A 20,121-nucleotide genomic window follows, 5' to 3' on the forward strand; every position below is an offset into this window, starting at 1 on the left:
AAAACACCCCGCCTCGCAATTCTACGATTACTGCATGAGAAATGAACAGCGGATCGCTTTCACTCCTCAACCATAAGTCGTGGTTGATAGGAAAAGTAGACTTATAAAGGAGAGGAGGAAGGGATGGGCAGGGAAAGGATCAGGTCAGAGATACTTTTGTCTTTACTTACTTCTTAGAACTCTGCCTCTCGCCATGCTAATTTCTGATTCGAGAGAAAGACCTCTGGTCGTCGAGTATTGGAGGCGAGATTTTGGTTTACGGACCTGTTATTCCTTCTTCTTTCTCTTCCCCGTGTGAAGCTCCTTATCCGAGATCTGTATACAGAAGCCGAGATGCTAGTATCCTGATAAAGAGAGGGAGCCCCTCCGTAGATGTTATCGGCGTGTTGGTAGGGATCTCTATATATCTAAATATAGAGGTTGCGATTGTACGAATTAACTGATCTTAAACGTCCGCAATACATGCAGTAAAAGCTACAGTATCTCATCTTTTTGCGGTTGCTAAATATTGCAGGATGCTCGATCTTACCTCCACCTCTACGCCTTTATAGTCCGGATCATAACTATAACCACAATTATCATACTCTGGCCATCTGGGTCACCCGAGTATTGTTTGTGCTGTCTACGAAATCGTTTACTCGGATCTTGCGGCTAACATACAGGAAGTGTGGCGGAAGCAAAGGGCATTAGGTCAGTGATGCCTCTCCCTAGCACTTCTATGCCTAACAGATCGTAATCGTATCTGATTCCCATTCAAAGCTTTACTGCTCAGGCGGCAGAGGAAATGTTATGCTTCACAGACCTGTAACAGTGCCTTTGCTTCCTGTTTTTCTGTGACATCACAGTCCGAATTGCCATTGCAAGATGTTACTCGTCGTTTGAAACTCAACGTGGAGACCAGTTTCTTCAGTGAATTTAGTTCAAGCTAGCAAGGTACAAGATTTATATATTCGCGGTTAGAGATGTACCTAACGATCTCGGAGTAGGAGAATTATCTGTGCAATGTCTATGCTCTTGTGTTAGAGATCGTGCTGTTCAAGAGTTAAAGCTTAGAGGTAAGAACAGTGATGTAAGAAGTATAAAAAACATTCTTCTCCAAGGTGTCTTGGGTTCTTCCATACGCACAATTGGCGACACAGAATTGTGAGCTCACTTCAACAGACTACCCTTTATCGTAGTTGCTGCTACGCTTAGTTCATTTGTGTCTTGTAACTCTAGCTGCTAGTAAAAGGAGAGATGATGAAAGTGAAGCATCAGGTCAATGATCCTACCCGCTCTCTACGCTTCTTGCTACATGAATACCAAATTCGTTTTGGGAATATGAGGTCGCGAAAGTAATGGTTTACAGACCTGTGTATCTTCTCTCTATTGCTTCCTCTGCTTCAATAATGTCAACCATCGTATGAATAGTACAAGACCCCGAGGTGATTGACCAAAGCTTTTGACCTTGCATCTCTGCTCGACCCCGGTACGACGGTAGGTGAGCGCTTTGGGTAGGTGGAAAGACACGGCTTATATAGCTGACATTGTGGATCAAAGTTGTAGGTGAGGACTGTTGATTAGCATGCGCTTTTTACCGTGTATACGAAGCCCCTACCAGTCTCAGTCGGTGTGACGAGAGATAGACGATGTTGGGATATGGCGGTGATCTTAGTCTTCACTCTCAATGCTGCGGACGACTGCGCTCAACAGGCGAACACGTTACATATTTAATTGTTGCCAGCCGCCACCGGCAACCTTTACAATTTCATCCATGAGCAATCCGTTCAACTCGGAGGTAGACGGTCGGTGTTACCGCTTCTCACATCTGGTGTTGCTCTACAACTGGGAGTTTCAAGGCAGGAAAAGATTCGAAATGAAGGCAAGACATCAGGTCAATGAAGCTACTTACTCTCTCCCCTATCCGATTCTTGGAAGGGAAACTTCCGCCTACAACACCGAGACAAGGGCACACTATGGAGACGAGGCTACATTGACCTGTGGCCCTTTCGCTCTTCCCACTGGTACAATTTTAGAGCAGCTTCGACCTTAGAGTCTCCGGACTCGCCGATTGTACGTTCTATCCCATCGATTCTGCCGAGCCTGCCCGTGTTTAGGACTCTTTCCAACAATGTTCTTGTTAGAGTGTTCAGGATAGGTTAGATCTTATAGCTGGGCAATGGTAGAATATGGAGTGATGAAATAGCCTCTGTGACTCTAGTTGTGTGAATAGATTGGAGGCATAGTCAACTCGTGTTGGCGGATGAGATTGATAAAACGAATGTTGCAATTCGGGACAAAATTTCACCCGACATTCTCTTTGCACCTTGTACCCTACCATTTCCGGACGATGTCTTACCTTCATGAGGAAGAAGCAGCAGCTTGTGTAGGTATATAAGCTACGTTTCAAGCCACTCAAGTCTCTCCATCCAACCGAATGGGCATACCACCTCATTGTCGTGCTGCCAATGTTTTTCAAATGCGTCGTTCAGATCACCGTGTTCGTGGTCGAGAAGCTAGAAGAGAAAAGTATCAGGTCAATGACTTCCCTACTCTCATTGTCTGCTGATCCCATTGCCAATATGATTAGGATAACCACTTACTCTCATACGATGATCAAGAGATGATTCATTGACCTGTGATACTTCTCCTGCTTCGCTTTTTGTGTCTGTCTTCGACTCGGCTCGAAGCTTCGCTTTGAGCAGTGCTTAGCCAATTGGTACTCCATGTCCTCATCCACCCAGTGAATGATCGAATGTGACATTTTTCTGAATGGGCGTGGGCGGGCGGGCACAACGTCGATGTGGCTCGGAAGGCGGTGAACAGCCATGGCAGAACGAGCTTGGCTGCACTAACGCGACACCTCATTCACTCTGGCAAGACCATCTTCAAGATTCACCAAAGCATTCCGAGTCTGCAGGCCTCTAGAGGGCTCACATGCGGTCAGACGTTTCGGCGACTGAGCCACTTTTTGGATGGACCACAACGGAATGGAGTGGTGTCACCGTATCCTCCACCCGAACTTAACAACACTGCTCGATTATCTGTTGCAATGTCTATGTGCTCCCTTTGCATCGACTGAACAGAGAGCATGCATCGGTATGTGAAGGCTCTTGTATGTATGAACCTCAAAGGTGGACCTGACGATCGTTCCCCTCTATTAATGATATTCTCCGAATACCACCGGCATTCGAGGGGTCCCGAAATAGAGCGTCAGCGTCCACTCCAAGTGCGACCTACCCGATGCCTGACCACAATGATCAAAAGCGGGGTACGCAGAAGGTGTATGTATAACAATCGCTCTTTCCTAATTGATTATCATTGCCAAATCTTCGCATCGCTTCTTACAATTTCACTGTCCGAGCAACTCGACCTTCAATTGACTGAACCATCGGCCAAGCAACAGAACACCATCATCATGCCTTCTCAACAGCCTCAGATCTCAGACTTGCCATCTATAACAACTTATCTCACCGGCCACAATGATACCGGCAAAGCAATTGTCGAAGCAACACGCCCTGCAAACTGGACCGTCTACGACAACAAAGAGATGGCCTTCAACGTCGCCTACACGACCTCTCAATTCCCAGCAGACCTCAACGATAACGCTGATATCAAGACCTACGACCACGTATTGTCATCCGGCAAACTCGGTCTGGTAAACCCTCACGGCACAGTTTGTCGCACGGTAGACTTCGCCCCAGGTTTTGAGTGCATGATGCACAGAACGCAAAGTCTGGATTATGGCATCGTGATTCAGGGAGAAATTGAATTGGTCTTGGACTCTGGAGAGAGACAGCTGATGGGACCGGGTGACATCGCTGTGCAGAGGGCGACTATGCACAGTTGGAGGAACCCGAGTAGTGACAAGTGGGCCAGGATGACTTTTGTGTTGCAAGATTGTGAGAAATTGGTTGTTGGTGGTGAAGTGATGAAGGAGGATCATGGTAGAGGTACTGATGGATTGCCTATGAGTGGTAATGATTCGTAATTGGATTGTAAGAACTGTTTTCTTTCATCTTCCAGCACAAATCGCGCACATCACGCTTTTGAATTCGTGGATTGGGCCGCCATCGTTGTCAGTCTTCAAATGCTTTATCGCCTCTAAGTTCGAGAGTCACCCGATTTCAAAACTAGTTGTTATAAAGCAAGCCCACGGTCATATTCTAGTTCGAATATATATATTCCTGACCAGAGCATGGCACTCCAGTGTCACTATCCCTCCGTCCTCTCGCCGCCACGAGTCCTTCGAATTTGTGCCTAACGTAGTCCACCCTCTAACAAGAACCACAGTGTGTGGAAGGGCAGGGAGATCATCAGGTCTGTGATGCTTAGACTTCCGACCCCTTCTCCTGCTTTGAGATGCTAGCGTATATTCTACTTCTTGGGCTTGGGAGCTTGCATGCGCTATCATACTCACTGACCTGGTGCTTTCTTCTGTATGGTCACTGGTAGGGCTCATCTCTCCGCTGTAGAATGAAGGTGTGTGGTTTCTGTTCTCCGGTTGAGCGCACTGTCTTTCGTGTGCTGCGTGCAGATCTTCCTCTGATTGTAGGAGTGCGATGTGAGAAGCGTCTTTTATACTGTGGTTGGGTCCATTTTTGATTCTCAACATCCATCGTCCTTCGTTTCGGCTTCAAGATTCCTTTCTGGATATTGACCGCAAGTGGACGATGAGCGTGACACTTATGATCAATACATAAAGTTGGATTGACTTCGTGGTCCTTCGAGCCCTAGTCACAAGTTTCCGAGGCTTCTGGCTGCGATGAAGCTGTATCCATCCGGGTTAGATCAATACCGCGAGACCAGCGCGATGGAACGCATCTAACAATGATGCTCAAGAGATAAAGTTCGCAAAGAGTCAAGCTCGAACAAGATTTCGACACACAAGCCGTATAAAAAGGATCTTCCGCGACACCAAGACTACATACCATGATTAAGCTTGACGACCTCTCATCTTCGAGAGTCGAAACTCCTGTGTGATGCTTTGCTTGCTAGTGTCTTGATCTTCCTCAAATCGAGCAACTCCAAGGGAGAGGTTGGAAAGCAATCAGGTCCACGACACCAAAACTGTAGCCCCCTCTCCTGTATTACTTGTGTCTCTCTATCTTGATGCAATCTAAGACCATCAACTTCGGAACAAGTTTTATGGTCTGGACTCATTGACCTGATGTCTTCTTGTACGTGAGTGTTCTGGATATTGCTGCATTCTCCGGAGGTTTGGACAGCGCATTTCCATGGCTTTGTGATTCTAACCCAATAGTGTGTTTCCGAATTACTGGATAGTGAGTATTGGAAAGTGTTCGGGAATGCTGGATTATATATCATTTACACAGCCGACTTTCGGTGGCCAAGACTGTGATTTGTATGGCTACGAGACTCTCCGTCATACCTGATTGGAATCTGTGACTCAAGAGATAGACAGGTATGAGGTGAAAGATGAAGTAACAGCACGGGAAAATGAAAATGGAAGATTCAGTACAGATTAGAAAGACAGCAGTCATCCTGTGTAGATATTGCTCCTTGGGTTACCGTGATCGTCACTATCACAATGAAGATTCCATCGAATTGTATTAATCATCCTACAACGATCAAGGCTACAAGAGATGCGTGCTTTGAATCTGGATCTCTATTAACTCAAGGAACAGAAGGACAAAAAAGAAGGAACTGATCAGGTCTATGAACCTCAAATATCTCCCCTTCCTACGTTTCTCCCACATCTTGTTTCAAAACACAGCCACGTATCATCAGACTCGAGAGTACCTTCAGTCTAACAGTATCACAGACCCCATGATTCATCATACACGATCTCCTTGTTTTGACACTCACACGGCTAAGATAGCAGGGATCGAGATGGATACTCGCTCTGAGTCGACGTCCATCGCACGTCTGGTATATTGTGATTGTAATACAGATAGGGTGAGAAGTGTTTGTCTGTAGAGTGGTTATTATATACTTCTTGCTATTGTTGGAAAGCAAGACGTGCTCTTGTTGCTCACACTAAGAAGCGCCAGGTGCCAGACTATCAATGAGAGAAAAAGACAGATGGACAGATACTGGAAGATCAGTAAAAAAGGATAGTCAGATAGTCGACAAGAAACATTTCAACTTCAGAAGCGTGACCCTTACGACCTGACTTCCGGATATTGAGCTACAAAGTTCATTCTCAGAGCAGAAGAACAAGACCAATCATGCGATGGGACTGACTGTCAAACGATGTTCAGCATCAGAAGTTCGAGGATCAAAGACGGCGACAGCCATGAGTCGAGGGTCAAAGACGACAAGAGCGATTACTCGAGAGTTCACGTCGACGAAGCCGCTCACGACACCGGTCTTCCAGTAGACCCGGACTACAACCAAACTTTTGACTCTGACATTTCGCTTGTCACCTCACCTGCCGCTGTGTTCGTAAGCCAAAGTCCGACGGTCGAACCGACACTAGCACCTGATCATTACCCTACCCCATCTACGTCGACCGCCATGGGCAAAAAGCGAAAGTTGGTTTTCAATACACAAGAAACACTCGCCGAGAAGTTGAGGAGGTGAGAGGGGTTCTCCTTCATGCGGATCCAAAGGGGCGAGCCGGATAGGAAGGGAGACCACAGAGGAGATCATCAGGTCCGTGAATCCAATACCCATACTTCCCCTCGATTTTACAATTACACCCCAATCACCTTCTCAAGTTTCGACATCGTGGATATGGAAACACATGACAGGATCACTGACCTGGTTGCCCTCGTTACCACTTATCCTGCAAGGCTAGTAGGCTACCCTGATTTCTCACTCTCGAAAGCACTCAGATCGAGAAACACAGTATCAAAGTCCTTGATGGCGTTCATTCCGAAGAGATAGAACTGAGTCAGAGCGATGTTATGCTTGATTAATATCCTACCATTCGTGGCACACATATCCATCATTGGAGGAAATGGGCAATGCAAACCTCTGGGGAACTAAAGATGTAGCAAGTAAGTGTTCGAAAGGCGAAACGCAAGAGAGTTCTTCTGTCTGTAAGAGCGAAGTTTGGCTTCACGATATCAACGTACAAGGTGACTTGAATAATATCAAAACTTTCGTCAAAATATATCCCCAGCTTCTCAACCCGCAGACTTCCTTCCTTGTTATAAAACACTTAATTCTCTCGTTCCTAGATTGCCACCAGGACTCAAGTGGCATTGGAAGAATGTCGCTTGACCACAATTCGAAAATCGGTGCTCGGTGGAAGAAATGGACTCATCCAAAGACATAATGGAAGACAAAGCAAAGCGATGGAAATCGATCGGGTCAATGGCACTATCAGACATCTCTTCTTCTCTTTGTGGAGGTTTCCGGTCCATCCCCCCGTAACGCGTCTGTCATACGAGTGCGAGATCATGTGTAGTCCAGCAGGATCACAGACCTGATCGCCTCTCATGTCACACTCCGCTCCAGCTGACCGAGTGATGGGTCTGGGAAAGCAGGAGGGTTACTGGCTTCTGACGCTATGGTCGAGCGTTGTGTGACAATGGTCTGTACAGAAGGTAGTGGTATTAAAACTCCGCGTCGCCCGTGAAAAGAACGAGTCCGCTGTTGATGCACCAGTGTGACTGCCGCGTCAAATGTGGATATGCTGACAGCGGAGTAGTTGGATGATGAGAAGGCGTGAGAGTACAAGAGTAAAGGACGTGATATACATTTTTACACCGAAGGGCAAAGGCAAGCAAGCAATGCATGCCGCAATAGAAATACATGTGATGAGCACTTCTCATCTTCTTCCATCTTCCATCATCAAATTTTTCATCTTTCATCTTCTTCGCAATGTCAACCCATGTAAAAAGATGGACTCATGGCTTCCCTAGTGCAAGAACGTGAAAAGGCAGCCATCAGAGACTCGAAGATCTACTCCTGTCTCTTTGCCGTCTCGCTGGCGGCAGGGGCTCCTGATGCTGAGCCCCAGCCGAACCAACTCTTCTTCATATCCTTGGACATGTTCTCCATGAACTTCTTCTCTTCCTCTTCCATCTCCTTGAGCCACTTCTCGCCGTTCTTTTGGATCTCGGCTTCGAGGCGTTGGTATTCGCGTTGGCCGCGCTCGCGGATCTGGTCTGAGAGCATCTTGCCTTGGGAAAGACCCTCAGCGACGGTGGTTTCATTGTCTAGCGAGAGACCGCCGGGTTGTGCCTTGATGCCGAGGGCCTTGTTCAAGAGACCACCAATGGAACGTTGGGGACGGCGTGATTGCTCGTCGGCGAGCTGTTTTTGGAAAGCCTCGCGGGCCTTGCCTTCGCGGGCGGCGAACTCGGTGGGAATATCGGAGCCGGCGAAAGATTCGAGGACCTTGCGGGTGTCTTCAACGCCCATAGTGGCGACGTACTCGAGGAAGGGGATCAAAGCGACGAGGTCCTTGGCGTGAGGGTCTGAAGGCTTACCCTCCCACTTGGGCAGGACAATGCTGCGCGAGAGTCAGTATAAATTACAGTAAGCAGGAAAATGGCTAGACATACGCGTTGTTGGGGTTGTTCTTGACATGTGCGGCCTTAGTGTCAATCATGATGACCTTGTCAAGAGGACGGTTCAAGTAGTTCAAGTCCTTGACGTATTCGCCGTTCTCGTACTTGGTCGCTTCACGGAACAGGGGCCACTGAATGATGTGGAAGGGGTCAAGCTTCTTGATGACGGGATCGGCCATGGCGACAGGTACAGAGGTGAAGAGAACCAGCTCGTAGTACTGACTCAAATACTTGAGGAAGTAGTCGACACCGGGGCGCTTAGCAGTACGCCAGCCGTGCTCGCGAGACCATGAGCTGTGGATGAGGAGATCCTCCAGGGAGAGGACGAGGGTGAAAGGGGGACGCTGAGACTCGGGGACTTCAGGAAGCAACTTGTCGAAGGTAGGCTCGGTGTAGTAGGCGGCTTGGCTGCTCATGCGGTTCTTGACACGAGCGTACATGCTTTGCGGTGCCCATCCGGTGATGTGCTCAGGCTCAAGACCTTGAGGGGTCTCGTCGGCTCCGTAGGGTCTGGTGAAATAAGCGGTACCGGCAGCAGCGAAAGCCAACAACGAGAGATAACCGTAGTTGGCCATTCTGGCGCGACGCTTGTCAAATGATGTCTCATAGTCCTCGCGACGGTATTGCTCATCCTCTCCCTCACCACCACGTCTTCCACCAGAACCAGTAGCTTCAGCATTGGACTCAGGAATCTCTTCACCAGTAACCTTTTGCTCAGTAGGGTTCTGTGCACTAGCCTCCTTCTTCATGAACTCGAAATCGAAAGTTGAGGGAATGCCTTGGCGCAAGTCAGGCAGAGGACCTGAGGGTTGCGATTCGGTAGGTTGCTCTGTGGGAGTTGTGTTTGACTCGGCGGATTGGGGACCCGAGAAAGCAGGGTTACTAGCTTCTGAAGCTTGCTCAGAGGATGAGGTCTTGGGGAAAGGACCGGGCTGGGATGTGGGCTCGGTGTTTGCGCTGGGAGCGGCCCTTGTGCTGGCAGAGCCATCTGGTGATACGGGACCATCGGCGGCGGGACGGACAGGCTCGGAGGTGGGCTTGGGAGCTTGCGAAGCAGCAGCGGCGGCAGCAGGAGCAGCGAACTTGATGCTATCTGTGGGCTTCCATGTCTTGTCCTTGGGAATGCTAGTGCCCGGTGACGTTTGGCGGGCAGAAGTGGTAGGAGGTTGACGGGGAGTTGCAGCGGGAGCTTGCTTTGCAGTCTTGGGGGCAGCAGCACCTGCAGGGACAAAGCGACTGGGTTTTGCGAGAGAGCGGGCAGAAGTGGTAAAGTGGGCAATTGGGGCCTTTGCCGCACGTTGCGCTGCGCGCGAAAGCATCGTGTGTCAAGGTTATGCGCGGAGATGAAGACTAGATCGAGATTGCGCCCGCGCTGAAGATTAGAGTATGCGACTCGTCGAGTCCTTTTGGCAGTCGCGGAACAAGATGGTACAAAATAATGTGGCTCGACAGAAGTGGAAGGAACGGGAAAGTCTCGAAAGCTGCCTGCCAGTCGGCGTCGCAAAGCACCGATGACGGAATGCCTCTTGCACCTGCTGAATCAAGACAGGTATTCTCTACGAACATCACAATTGAGTACCATGCCCTGATTTCCTCTCCATGCAGCCTTGGGAATGCTTGTTCACCCTCGGCCGCGATCTCAGGCCTTGTTCCAGTCATGGCTTTCGATATCATGCCTGCTGATAGTTTGCGCCTCCCTTGGCCAGGCAATGACCAAGTCTGAGATCAATGCTCTTAGGTAACCATCTATCTTTCATCCTTCACGACTTGATACAAATGCTTATACGTGCATCAGAAAAGAAACTCGATCTGTCTTTTACCACGGTCTGACCAACTATCGCCAATTTGCATACCCGGACGATGAATTGCGACCCCTGTCATGTCTGCCTTTGACGCGCGATCGTGTCAATCCCGCTCACATCGAGGTCAATGATGTTCTCGGCAACTACTCGCTCTCGGTTGTGGACAGTCTTTCCACCCTTGCTATCCTCGCTTCAGACCCAGAATCCGATCTGGACCATTACAATGCCCTGGATGACTTTCAAGAGTATGTCGAGTTGGTGATAGAAGAATATGGAGATGGCTCGCCTGGTCCTGCTGGTCAGGGTCGACGTGCTAGAGGTTTTGATTTGGATAGCAAAGTTCAAGTCTTTGAGACGACAATCCGTGGCTTGGGTGGCCTTTTGAGTGCTCATCTGTTTGCCATTGGTGAACTGCCTATCCGCGGCTACGAACCAGACATTCAAGAGGATGGGATACACTGGCCAAACGGCTTTGTCTATGATGGTCAGTTGTTGCGACTTGCCCAGGACTTGGGAGAGCGTCTCTTGCCTGCCTTCCACACTCCAACCGGACTGCCTTATCCGCGAGTCAATCTTCGCTACGGCACTCCCTTTTACGAAAACTCACCCCTCAACAACGATGCGGAACACGGTCAATGTCACAAAACACAAAAGCCAAAGGGGGCTCGTGAGATCACTGAGACTTGTAGCGCTGGTGCTGGAAGTCTTGTGCTCGAATTTACCACACTCTCGCGCCTGACCAATGATGATCGCTTCGAACGTCTGGCCAAGCGTGCTTTCTGGGCTGTCTGGGAACGACGCAGTGCTTCCGGCCTTATCGGTGCTGGCATCGACGCAGAGACTGGTGCGTGGATCGGTCCTTGGACTGGTATCGGTGCTGGTATCGACAGTTTCTTCGAGTACGCCTTCAAGTCGCACATCTTGTTATCTGCATTGACAGGTGACTCGTACAACATGACCGAGGATTCTCCAGACGCCTTCCTCCAGACTTGGAAAGATGCTCACTCCGCCATTATGAGACATGTTTATCGGGACGCATACTTTACACATCCGCATTACGCTCAGAATGACCTCTATACCGGCGGGCCTCGACTTACTTGGATAGACAGTCTCAGTGCTTACTACCCTGGTCTGCTGGTTTTGGCTGGTGAGTTGGATGAAGCTATGACAGCTCACCTCTTGTATACTGCTCTTTGGTCGCGCTACGGTGCTTTGCCTGAAAGATGGGATGCAACTACTGGTGCAATTCATGGTGGTCTCAAGTGGTGGGGTGGCCGACCAGAATTCATTGAATCCACATGGTACATCTATCATGCCACCAAAGACCCTTGGTATCTGCATATAGGTGAGATGGCACTGCGTGATATCAAGCGCAGATGTTATACAAAATGTGGATGGGCTGGTCTGCAAGATGTCCGAACAGGCGAGCAAAGCGATCGCATGGAAAGCTTTTTCTTGGGTGAGACAGCAAAGTACATGTATTTGTTGTTTGACCCTGATCATCCGCTCAACAATATCGATGCGCCTTGGGTTTTCACCACAGAAGGCCACCCATTGATTATACCCAAGGCAAACAGAACAAGGACGAGGCGTTACCACGCCGAGAAGGATACTTCGCTCAGTGCCGCTCTACCACCGACAGCCGAGCAATGTCCGCTCCCACCGCCTTTGTTACCTCTGACGATATCCTCCACTGCAGCTCGGTCAGACATATTCCACGCTGCTTCCCTGGCTCGACTCCATCTAATGCCCGTTGGCAACAAGCCTGGTGCTCCGTCATTGGATTGGGCTTCCGACCATCCAAGTGTGACCATGCTCGGTCCTGAATCGCCAACCAACTTCACTTTCTATCCTTGGACTTTGCCTCTAGATCTGATTCCGGCAGACGGTTATAGTACCAAGCTGTCCAACAAGCCAACTTTCGACCTTACATTTCCAACTACTGTTGGCACTGGTCTCGAGATTGGCACACTTCAGAAGATTGACGGAGGTGTTCTTGTCAATTCAATCTCTGGACTACGTTTTGGCATGGTCTTAGAGGACGCTGGGCCTGACGAGGATGAATACAGGATATACACATTAGGCAACTTCGCTCTTGGCCGCGATGAGCACATCGCATTGAGCCGAGATACATTGTCACAGATCAATCCGACGGATCCACATTTCACACGCATGCGCGATGTCGAAGCCATGGACCTCATCATCGATGTACCGCATCCTGCAGAACCTGCTATCGAAGCTCTGGTCTACAACAACTCCGCTATGAACGACCATGTCTTTGACTTCAATCTGGACTTCGATTTGGACGCGCTAGATGCCACATCCAGCCCTGGAGAAATGGTATTGGATTCCCTACCGAAAGCCCTCTTTGCTGACGTGCATCGCCTTGCTGAACAGCTTGATGGTCTTGTGGGTGTTCTGCCAGACGCTGATAGTATTGATGATGCTCTTCGAGATGCAGCTAAACAGCTACGATCAAAGTCACCAGCAGCCTCATCGTCCACCAAGATGCCTTACCAGCAGCCGAAGGGACTACAACGCTTCACCACCCCGGCAATGTTACCTATTGGACCTGGTGCGGCACCATTGCCCGCAACAATCGATTCAGCAGTGGATCCACGCAGTCTTCCTACCGGTCATCTTCCTTACACCAGCATCCTTGTCGTCGACTCTGATCTCTGTAACACCTCGCCGCTACCTCTCGACCTTGTTTCCACACACAATGTTCTCATCATTCGAAGAGGTGGTTGTAGCTTCAGCAAAAAGCTTGCCGCCATCCCTTCGTTTCCACCATCTGCAAAAGCTCTACAGATAGTGTTAGTCGTCAGCTTTGGTAGCGACGAAGGGACTAGACCTCTGGTTGACGAAGCACAACTAACGCCAAAAGGGTTGCCAAGACGTCATCCCATCTGCCTCGCTCTCGTACCTGGAGGCCAAACGGTTTGGGAAACCTTTGTTCGCGGCGCCAGCACATTTGCCATTGTAGACAACACTGGTGCAGTCACCATCCAGGAAAGTCGGCAACAGAATAATTTACCCGGACAACATGCAGAGACCGGAGCAACAGAATCTCAGCCGAAAGAGACCGGCAAGAAGAAAGCAAAGAAGACGACGAAGCCAAAGGCAAAGGCAAAGAAAGAAGATACAGAGGTACCTGGTATCGGAGTGAGGAGGAGGTACTATTTCACGAGCAAAGGTGTGCGGATTAGTAATCTCATAGTCACTTAGATGCTGTTTGCAGTATGTCATTCACGTCCTCATCTCATCATATTTCTCAGTTGGTGACCTTCGGTCTTTAACAATGCGAGCTCCAGGGTTGTATTTTTCTCTTACTGATGTAAAGAGGGTCCAAATCTTATGCGCTGGTGGGCTGCACAAAGTATAAAACCTCTCTTTTAGACCACAATTGGTAATATGATACGGAGCATGTCTCAAGAACATCACCCCCAAATATCCATGGAACGAACAATCGGCTCGATTAAAACGACCAGCGATATCGAAGCTCGCAGAACCGAATTCCAAGGTGTTCAAAAGAGAATGGTTAGGTCAGTGAGTCTCCTAGATATTTACGTTCTCTGTGCTTCCTTTGGTTCACGTTCTTGCATATGTTGAATCTGGCAAGAGATTTGTTCAGCTAGTGGGATCGTGGACCTGGTGTCTTTCTTTCCTGGTCTCGACTTGCTAGGTTTAAGTTGCTCGCTCGGAATGAGGTCTCTCGTAGTATGCCAAGCTTGCTTCGTGCTTGTCCACTAGCGAGCATCAAACGGGATGGCTAGATTTTATAGGAATCAGGTATGAGACTTTTACATGTCCTAATGGCATTTTCGGAAACTGAACGCGTTGAGTATACTTGGTTTTTTTGGTAGTCGTGTATACGAATGTTCTTACTTTTTGCATTTTGCTAGTTTAGGAGGGGAGTATAAAAGGTTGTCGTTGTAGTGTAGTGTTCTGGTTACTGACCAAAGACATGACGATCTTCATCTTATCGCCGAATCCGAAATCTCAAGCGAGGCGCTGATGTGTTCTCTCATGCTTTCCAAACTCTAGTCATCTTTTAGCTGGGAAAGATGAGTGAGGGAGGTCGTCAGGTTTGTGAATCTTCTGCTGTGTCTCTTCCTTCACTCTATGGCTATTTGCCTGGTCGCTATCTTATAGTGCGTTGTCTCAAGACCCGCGAGGTACGTGCAGAATCATTGACCTGATCTCTTCCTTCTAGTGGTGGTGTTGTTGATGCCTCTGCTGATCTGGCAGCCATACGCTTCTTGGACACGGCGGTAACGTTACGGAAAGGCATTCTGTGGGTTGAAGCGAGTGGTGCAATGAGAAGTGTATAAGCTGTGTGTACGGCGGGACGAGTTGCTAGCCAAATTCCACAGCTATTAATTGCTCAAGTCGTACACCAGTGATAACTTGTGTTCTGTCCCTTGCCCTTTTCCTTCCACGTAGAAAGCGAGTCGAAGTTGCAACAATCCTAGCCGACTATAGCAATGGGATAGTTTTACTTAGTGGGTTGACTTTTCTTGATCAAGACGGTATTCTGGTGATTGAAGATGTTCCTGAGTCCTGACATCTTGGTTCTAGTGCAAGCACTGTGGTATGTGTTCACATAGTCCGATCACCCATTCCTGAAATTTCAAGTTGGTCCAGACTAAAATCACTTTTGGTAACAAGGTAGGGACGTCGAAGCTTTTCTCTCGCAACTTCATGGAGCTTTCCCTTAACTTCATGGACAAGCAAGGTCTGAGCTTGAGGCTTGAAAGAGAAGAAATGTTCAGGTCCATGATCCCTGATTATTTTGCAACTCAGCTCTGGATTTTATTCTCCGTATAGCGGGATTGACTGGGTACTTGGAGCACAAGATCAGAGTTTGGTATCACTGACCTGCTCGTTATCTATGTAGTACTGCCTCACATCTCAACATCGGGCCATGTATAAAGTGTATCTTCACAGCAAGACTCTACTGCAGACTTGCCACGCACACCAACGACTCTGCGTTTCCGTCGATCGTTGTTGAGTAATTGATTATCTTAGGAGAGAGAAGGTTTATATGTTGGGAAGTTCTTAGTTGATATATACTTTTCTCAAATTCATTGCTCGAGGGTAATACTCTGCACGTCTGACGGCACTTGGAGGACCTTGACTTGATGACAAGACAGGTGGGATGTTGTCACCACCATAGTATTCCCAGACATGATCAGTTGAGAGCCGATACCCTCTCGGAAGCGCTTTGGGAAGACTCGCCTACGTCAGAAATTATCGGTAGTGAGCATAAAGAATTCAGCTGCTCCTCAATCTCCCTCCAACTTGAGTATGCTGTGCATCTCTTACTTCTCGGGGCAAATGATTCGCAACATTGCTCGTCGGAAAGTACGGGACTCTCTTGTTGCTCGGAAGGCAAGGAGGGCATCGAGTCTGTGAGTCTATCGTTGCTTCCCTACCTTCTGCTTCGCATTTTCTATGCCCTACTCTTTCCGGCAGTGCACGGGAGATGAGTTTTTGAACGTCTCAGAGACCTGACTCCTGGCTTTACTTCTTTCTTCTTCTGACAGTTTGTTGCGCTGAGCAATTGTGACGTAAGATCCTTCCAGTTCTCACAATCTCCCGTTCGCATTGCATGATTGAAAAGCCATGCTTTCTCCCCTGCTTGATGGTTCTTATACACATTCTTACTGCTCATACTGAGTCTGTGAAATGTCAAGCATGCGAATTAGCAGCGGCCGAAATATGCGGAATTTACTTCGTAATACTGTGCAATCCTTGTACACGGATCTCGTTGTGTAACAAATCGAAAACATGTTCAATGATCAGGATCACGTCCTGTCGTCTTGCAATGCTTTGTATTGTACGTTTTCCTTGCTATATTTTCTCCTTCTTACACTCCGCGATGTTGCTGCCCTTATCCCACCTCAACAGAGCCAGAAACAACGCGTAGACAGCAGAGGGTCTTGGAATCGTTTACAGAAGTTAGGATTATGGAAAAGCAAAGAAGAAGAAGACTAGGTCGGTGATACAGCGGCAAATCTGTCCTCTTCCGAACAGACACCCTCTACTCTCATGGAAGATGAGCTCATAATGGCAGATTCACTGACCTGACTGTTTCTGTCCTTTGCCCGTCTTCAGTCGCGAATGCATAGGAAGAGACCATGGGATTGACAGTCTACCAGTGCTCGCATCTCTGAGTTCTGTCGATTACTAATTAGCTGTAAAAGTCCGGCGTACCTCATATATGAATGAAACCCACAAGTCACAGTTGGTCATTTGCTAGTATATAACCAAGACACTCTGATTTTAGTAGAATCTTGTAACGAGATACATAGCTTACTTCTATACATTCCTCTCGATTTGTAGCTTATTCTATTCCTTGCAGCGTTGCCAAACTCTAGTGTACAGCAATTTAGTAAAGTCATGTAAGGGACGAAAATCTCCCTTTCTTCTTCTATATAATATTCTACTTACCTACCAGCTTCTCTACCACGTACAGAAATACGCAATTTTCCTAATCGTCTTGTAGCTAACTTAATGTACCGATGTACCGCTTTATAATATCTAATCGATCGAGAGGGTCGCGAACGAAACGGGGCGGGTTAATGAACCTTCTTTCGTCTCTCCTACTCTTTCTCTATCTCTTATTATCTTACTGATTTTTCTTCTCTCGTGTCTAGCCGACAGACGTAGGAGAGAGAGTCTAGGTAAAGGTTCGTCGACCGGAGACGTTTCTCGACACGCCTCGACGTCGAGATCTCTAAGATGGAGAGATATTAGATATAGCAACGAGCACAATAATCGCCTTTGGATTAACCTCTTCTTTTTGCCAACTACTGCTAGCAGCTACAATGGTTTTGTTTTAGTAGAATGTACGAAACAAAAGTGGGTTATATATTTTGGTGAGATGGTATAGAAATGGAATATAGTGCAAGTTGGCAGCGTCTCTTACGAAATTGCTGCATGATATGTGTACTTGCAGTAATGCATAGAGTAGTCCTAGAATCTAGATTGTCCGAAGAGAGTGCACTGCTATTATGGCTCTCTCTTATTTCATAGGAATGGCTTCATTGTCTTTGTCTGTGTTTTGTACAGAATGTGTAAAGACAGATCACCGAGGTTAAGTGCTAGGAGATAAGACAAGACTTATTCGTCTTCCATGCCTTGCTCCTGTACGGCTTCCAGAAGAAGCTGAGGTCTGACTGTCAAATGGGAGATCTTATGACTGCCGTCTGGCTAGGAATTTTGACCTTGATCGAGCGTAGTCAGGGTTGGCCCCGTAACGTGAAGACTTTGCGGCTCTCAGCCTTCACGTACGATGCTCTCACCGCTGCTCGTCTATCCACTTTTCTCCAGTCGCGTTGCTCGATCGTCAATTGCCAACTACTTTTCGCACAGTTTAATGTAGCGACCAGAAGAAACACATCCAGATGTTCTCGAGGGCGTCATGGATATCGAATCTTTTTGACCAAGCCTTAAGGAGCGACGACGCGTTTGATGATCGCGACAAATAGATCGGAACGCTCCTTCCTTGACAACGACTTCCCGAATTATCGCGCTTGACAAATGGCGGGGACATCTTCCGTACGCAAGAATGACATGTAGGTCTCAAAGTCAGGGGCCTCATTGGATATTCACGAACAACCTCCAGGCTTAGACTCTGTAACTTTCGAGTTGACGAGTAGCCGTGGAGGCTGTGAACCAAGACAAAACGACGTCGACGAGCAAACATCATATTTGACTGAATAACATCCACGTCTTCTGCAATCGCACTGTCTTTCTCATACACTACTATCTCATTCCATTTTCCATCGCCCTTTCCTCTGTCGAGCCATAATCGCTGCGAACAATCTGTATTCACAATGCACGAAGCATACAAGACGTCTTCAATGACGGAACTCTACGATGACGAGAAAGCACCAATCCGCCGAGTGCCCTGGTACCGGAGACACAAATATCGTACCCTGTCCGCAGTGGCCGGCACTATCGTCATCCTCGGCATCTCACTGGGTGTTGGTCTTGGAGTCGGACTCACAGGCAGCGAGGAAGGTCCACCAGCTTCCTCTACCATGATAACCAACAAGCGCTCCGACCCTCCCGTTGCGACCGCATCACCCGCATCAGGATGCCAATCTGGGAGCCTCAGCGTCTTAGGAGGATTGACCGTACAGGCCAACACGACACCAATCTGGCAACCTCTCCCTGGCACACCTTGGCAAATCGTGTTCAACGCTCCCATCGATGCATCTAAGCCTCTTCTTCCTGCTCTATCAGTCTATGACATCGATATGTACGGCAACACTGCTTTGACTATCCAACAAATGCATCTCCAAGGCATCAAGGTCATTTGCTACTTCTCGGCCGGCAGTTGGGAGTCCTACAGACCTGATGCTGGAATGTTCCCTCCACAAGATATTGGCAATGACTTGAGTGGCTGGCCTGGCGAGAAGTGGCTTAACACAGATAGCAAGGCAGTAAGAGATATCATGGCCAACCGAATCAAGTTGGCTGCGGATAAAGGTTGTGACGCCGTCGACCCGGACAACATGGATGGGTTTGTAAGTCTTGATCAAGGCCCTTCTTGATAGCAGCAGCTAATAAGAGTGTAAGGAAACGAACACAGGATTTCCCCTCAATGCTGGCACAGCTTTGAACTACCTCTCCTTCCTCTCCCTAACAGCCGCCTCTCACAACATGGCCATCGGCCTCAAGAATGCAGGATCCATCGCCAAAAATGCCACTTGCATGGTCGAATTCTCCATTATCGAATCTTGCATCACGAACAACCAATGCGCTATCTACAACAACTTCATCGCTGCTGGTAAACCAGTTTTCCAGATCGAGTATCCGGCTGGTGCGCCTGGGAAGGTTAGTGCGGAGAACTTGGCTAAGAGCTGTAAGATAAATGGCAATGTCGGATATTCGGAGGTCATCAAGGGGAAGGATCTTGGTGGGTGGGTTGAGTATTGTGATGGTACTGTTTTCAATACTGCCGTACAATCCTAGATGTCGGTTGCTGTAGTCGATATGGAGTTTAGAGATAATGTGTAGCAAGATATCTACAGAGACTCGAACTCAAATGCATGATTATCTCGACGTATGGCCGTATCGAATGCTATAAAGCATGCACCAACTCCATTTCTCATAGGACTTCGACGAGCCAGGGAGGCCGCCGAGGAGGAGAAAGTCAGATGAGGCACTTCATGTTCGGCGAGATCTACCGATTCAGCCTTTCCTATCTACTGAGCGACAAAGGCAGGGACTGAGGTCAGTGATCCATGATGATTCGCCCCTCTCTCGCCTGACGGCATGTTTCATACCTACTGGACAGACTAGAAGGCTCAGGAGCTCAAACTCTGTAAGCAGCTTCACGGACCTGTTGTAGTCCCTTTTGTTGGTTGTTGTCAAGATGCGTGTTCATGCTTGCTGGGAGCATATCAACGCCACGAGTGTGTGGCTCTCTAGAGCGAGGGCGTACCGCCCGGTGATAGTGATGTAGCTCTGTCGCTTAAGCAAGAAAACTGTTCTTTATACCTGCTGGAACTTCTCCATGCGCTTGCATTAAATACTCGTGTCGAGTTTTAAAAAGACACAGGGCAAGAGTAGTGATCGGCGTTTCAATCAACATCCCCAGGCTGAAAACCAATTTCTTAAACTTGAGGCATCGTAGAGTTGGATCTCTGGTAAGCAGACGCCTCGTGAAAAGTATGGTGATGAGTCTGTTCGCGAGATCCTGTCATGATAATCTCTATTTATTCCGATATTTCACCAATTACAGCTCGTTTCAAAATATCCCCGAACTGGTACATGCTTGCGTCGGTCGTCGCTGAACAGATCATGCTACCAACAACCATCTCAGAATGAATCGGAGT

The 20,121-nt window shown here is 48.2% G+C and overlaps 4 protein-coding genes across 4 annotated transcripts; 3 read left to right on the plus strand and 1 right to left on the minus strand.

Moving 5' to 3' along the window:
• Positions 1 to 3,227: 3,227 nt before the first annotated feature.
• On the plus strand, positions 3,228 to 3,970 carry M438DRAFT_405024 (uncharacterized protein; the record flags this gene model as incomplete). The annotated part of the gene is made up of 2 exons (XM_029909759.1): positions 3,228 to 3,263; positions 3,386 to 3,970. Exon 2 carries the CDS (start codon positions 3,398 to 3,400, stop codon positions 3,968 to 3,970), a length of 573 nt encoding a protein of 190 aa, XP_029761802.1. The 5' UTR covers positions 3,228 to 3,263; positions 3,386 to 3,397.
• Positions 3,971 to 7,854: 3,884 nt separating this feature from the next.
• Positions 7,855 to 9,784, minus strand: M438DRAFT_334494 (NIF-domain-containing protein; the record flags this gene model as incomplete). The annotated part of the gene is made up of 2 exons (XM_029903716.1): positions 7,855 to 8,407; positions 8,460 to 9,784. 2 exons carry the CDS (start codon positions 9,782 to 9,784, stop codon positions 7,855 to 7,857), a joined length of 1,878 nt encoding a protein of 625 aa, XP_029761803.1.
• A 390-nt stretch (positions 9,785 to 10,174) lies between these two features.
• On the plus strand, positions 10,175 to 13,495 carry M438DRAFT_271647 (uncharacterized protein; the record flags this gene model as incomplete). The annotated part of the gene is made up of 2 exons (XM_029900499.1): positions 10,175 to 10,203; positions 10,261 to 13,495. 2 exons carry the CDS (start codon positions 10,175 to 10,177, stop codon positions 13,493 to 13,495), a joined length of 3,264 nt encoding a protein of 1,087 aa, XP_029761804.1.
• A 4,823-nt stretch (positions 13,496 to 18,318) lies between these two features.
• On the plus strand, positions 18,319 to 19,255 carry M438DRAFT_271572 (endo alpha-1,4 polygalactosaminidase; the record flags this gene model as incomplete). The annotated part of the gene is made up of 2 exons (XM_029900493.1): positions 18,319 to 18,807; positions 18,860 to 19,255. 2 exons carry the CDS (start codon positions 18,319 to 18,321, stop codon positions 19,253 to 19,255), a joined length of 885 nt encoding a protein of 294 aa, XP_029761805.1.
• Positions 19,256 to 20,121: the final 866 nt, after the last annotated feature.

This window comes from Aureobasidium pullulans (genome assembly GCF_000721785.1).
Source record: "Aureobasidium pullulans EXF-150 unplaced genomic scaffold scaffold_7, whole genome shotgun sequence".
NCBI classification, from domain to species: Eukaryota; Fungi; Ascomycota; class Dothideomycetes; order Dothideales; family Saccotheciaceae; genus Aureobasidium; species Aureobasidium pullulans.